Raw genomic sequence first — 3,365 nt, 5'->3', positions numbered from 1 at the left:
AGCGAGACCAATCCAAATACTACCGTTTCCATCAGGACCACAACAACAACACCGAGGAATGTGTTAACCTTAAAGACTAGGTAGAGAGCTTGATACGCCAGGGGTGCCTTAGTCGGTTCATGGCAGCCTGTCCCCAGCAACGGCCAAGGACCGAACCTACCAGGAGCAACGGTCGACACACCCCTTTCTGACAACTCGCACAACCTAACCAAGGCCATGATCGGCCCCCACCACAACCCCGAGCACAAGGCAACCCTACTCCCCTAGTTGGGGAGATTAGAGTCACTGCTGGTGGACTTGCAGGCGGAGGACCATCCTGTTCGGCCCAATGAGCTAAACTCGAAAAAATCAAGCAGGGCTCCGACAAAGAAGTTGCAACATTGGATCACCCCTTCAAACACCCCAAACAGTGGATAGAACCCATCACCTTTACGGAGGCCGATTGCATAGCCATCCGTTACCCTCATGACGACCCCTTCGTCATCTCTGCTCTCCTGTCCAATTACAAAGTCAGACGAGCGCTTGTTGACAACGGCAGCTCTTCCGACATTATCTTCCTGAACGCCTATCGCCAGCTCAAGGTCGAGGAAGAAAGATTGTTCCCTCTCCAAATCCCACTGGTCGGCTTCATGGGGGATCGAGTGACCTCCATAGGCTCCATCGATCTTTCCATCACCATCAGAGAGTATCCACGGCAGACCACCAAGTTACTCACTTTCCTTGTCGTCGACTGTCCCTCTACTTATAACATCATCCTCGGCCGCACAGCCCTTAATGCTTTTCAAGCTGTCACATCCACATATCATCTGGCCATGAAATTTCCTACCGACCTCGAGGTCGGTACCGTGAGGGGAGAGCAGACGGTGGCTAGAGAATGCTACGTCGCTTCACTCAAAGAGGTCAAGCTAAAGGAGGCTATGATCATCGAAGGACTCGACGTCAGAGACGAAGACAAGTTAGTCAGAGGGGAACCAGTGGAAGAACTTGTTGAAGTCCCCATCGACCCTATCAACCCAACAAAAACAGCCAAGATCAGCAGCCAACTATCCTTTCAAGCCAAAGCTGACCTTACAGCCCTCCTAACCGAGCACAATGATGTATTTTCCTGGACCCATTCCAACATGCCAGGTATTGATCCCTCATTCATCACTCATCGTCTCAGCATCGAGCCCCACTTCCGACCTTTTCGCCAAAAGCAACGTGTTTTTCACCCGGAACGCAATGCTCTTATTGCTTCTGAAGTAGACAAACTACTGGAGGCACGGTTCGTCAAAAACATAGACTACCCCAGATAGCTGTCAAATGTGGTCCTAGTCCGTAAAAACAACGGTAAATGGCGACTCTGCATCGACTACTTCGACCTTAATCGAGCTTGCCCCAAAGATAGTTATCTCCTCCCCCGCATAGATCTGCTTGTCGACACCACTGCCGGACATCAGATACTTAGTTTCATGGATGCCGTCCCCGGCTACAATCAAATTCTGATACCAATAAGATGTGCTTACACAGGGGTAGACGGAGCACGTCTGTCAACGACTTATGCTGCCACAAGGTCCTTACCGCTAACCGCTTGACGGACACTGGAGCTACGCGACTTGGGTGACGTCCCACTCAGCCTCACACTATGCTACCTCTCACTGGCACAAACCCAGGAATAACATAGCAAATAGTTTTATTTTATTTAGAATTAATTATATCATATATAGTCCATGAATTAAGATTCTGGAGGAGGAAAAGGCCGATTGGCCCTTGCTAAGAAGCAAATCTATTTGTTAATTAAAGTCTGGACTTGTTGAATTTTAGTATTACACTCTTTTAATTGTGCTAAACACCAAGGGTCATTACGAGTAATAGTAAGATAATATTCAATATTTCGTTTTCGATTTTCCCAGATATTCAAAATATCATTATATATAACAAGTTGATATATGGACATTCATAAGAGATAAGAAATAAGAAAAGAAATACTTACAACCAAAACAGCAAACTTTATTATAATTCTTCAAACTTTTACAAAAGAAAACAACCTGAAACTGAAAGAGGGAGAGAGAGAAAATATCAAACTTAGAAAATAAAATTTCGTGGTGCCTTCCACAGACCAGAGGCTACCAATTTATACTACAAAAGTAAAAGATAACGAAGACAGGTGGCGTGTGCTGAATGGTTGTGCAGTCGAGCATCCTTATCTTCTTATCTTCAATTGTCGGCAAAGGGAAATAGCTGGAAAGACAGCTGATAAGAGGAATCTGTTTTTGCAAAAGTTGGTGCGCCAGTAATGCGTCAGTAATGTCACCACCGAAAGTTGTTTGGCAGTTTGTGAAGCTGGAAAGTTGATGGCTGACAAAAGCTAATTAAATCATGTTGCTTTGTTTTTACCCTTGCTTTTGTCGTGGAGTAATTTGTCGGCAATCATCTCTGTAACCGAATCCCAAATATCTTCATAATTGGGTTCGGTCGGGTCTTCTTCTGGATCCTGAGATTCACCCGCAAGGACAGTAAAAGTATTGTCTTCTTCATATGGATCTGCTGTAGCTCTATCTTCTTCACTTTGGGTACTGGATGTGGATTTCATGTTGGAGTCTTTGCTAGCAATGGATTGGATAAATTGTTGTTTCATGTAATCCATGCTTTTGATAACAAGCTCTATTTCTGATAAATCTGGATATTTTTCCCTGAGCTCTTGCTGGATTTGAACAAAAGGATTTACTGGAGGAGCTGGGATGGACTTTGGCGAAGCATCCCAGTAGGCTTGAGTATGTTCCTTAATTTTCTGGAGTAATTCCTGCTTGGGTTTTGGATCATCCATTTTTATCCACCATTTATACAGGAAAACACGTTTTAATCTGGGAACTTTATTCTGGAAATCACATCTGAAATCCCATTTCCATATCCAAGGGATGCTAAAGCGAATAACAAAATGAATAAGACATTTGGACATGGAAATTTCTTTATTTACTGGAAGTTGGCTGAAAGCTACTTGCCATTCATTGAATGCAAGTCTAATATGTTCTGGAAAGGCATCAAGCTGGATACCAAATTTATCCCACCAAATGAGAAACCAATTTGGGAGATCATTTTTGAGAACATCAGGAAGAACACGAAAAAACCAAGAATGGCTTCGTGGGGGATTCATATAATAAAATGCTTGGGAAAAAGCATCGATATAATCCCAATAACTATATCTGGATTCCTTAGAATGGATGTCAAGAGTTCTGGTAACATGGGGATGCATACCCAAGGCCTGGATAGGCACAATATTCTGGATAGTAGCCTTACTGTAATTAATAGGACTAGCAGTCCTATTTGGATCGGCTAAATGATGCTAGAATTGTACCGAAGCAAGTTCTATAAGAATTTGCTCGTAG

General features: G+C 43.7%; 1 protein-coding gene across 1 annotated transcript; it reads left to right on the top strand.

Moving 5' to 3' along the window:
• Window positions 1-629: 629 nt before the first annotated feature.
• LOC145822026 (uncharacterized) lies at window positions 630-1,295 on the top strand. The gene has a single exon (XM_082918597.1). The coding sequence runs from the start codon at window positions 630-632 to the stop codon at window positions 1,293-1,295; it is 666 nt and encodes a 221-aa protein (XP_082774723.1).
• The last annotated feature ends 2,070 nt before the right edge of the window (window positions 1,296-3,365 follow it).

The sequence above is a fragment of the Camellia sinensis genome, chromosome 3, assembly GCF_055761805.1.
Source record: "Camellia sinensis isolate YWXY chromosome 3, ASM5576180v1, whole genome shotgun sequence".
Lineage (NCBI taxonomy): Eukaryota > Viridiplantae > Streptophyta > Magnoliopsida > Ericales > Theaceae > Camellia > Camellia sinensis.
This window is presented reverse-complemented; position numbering and strand designations above follow the sequence as displayed.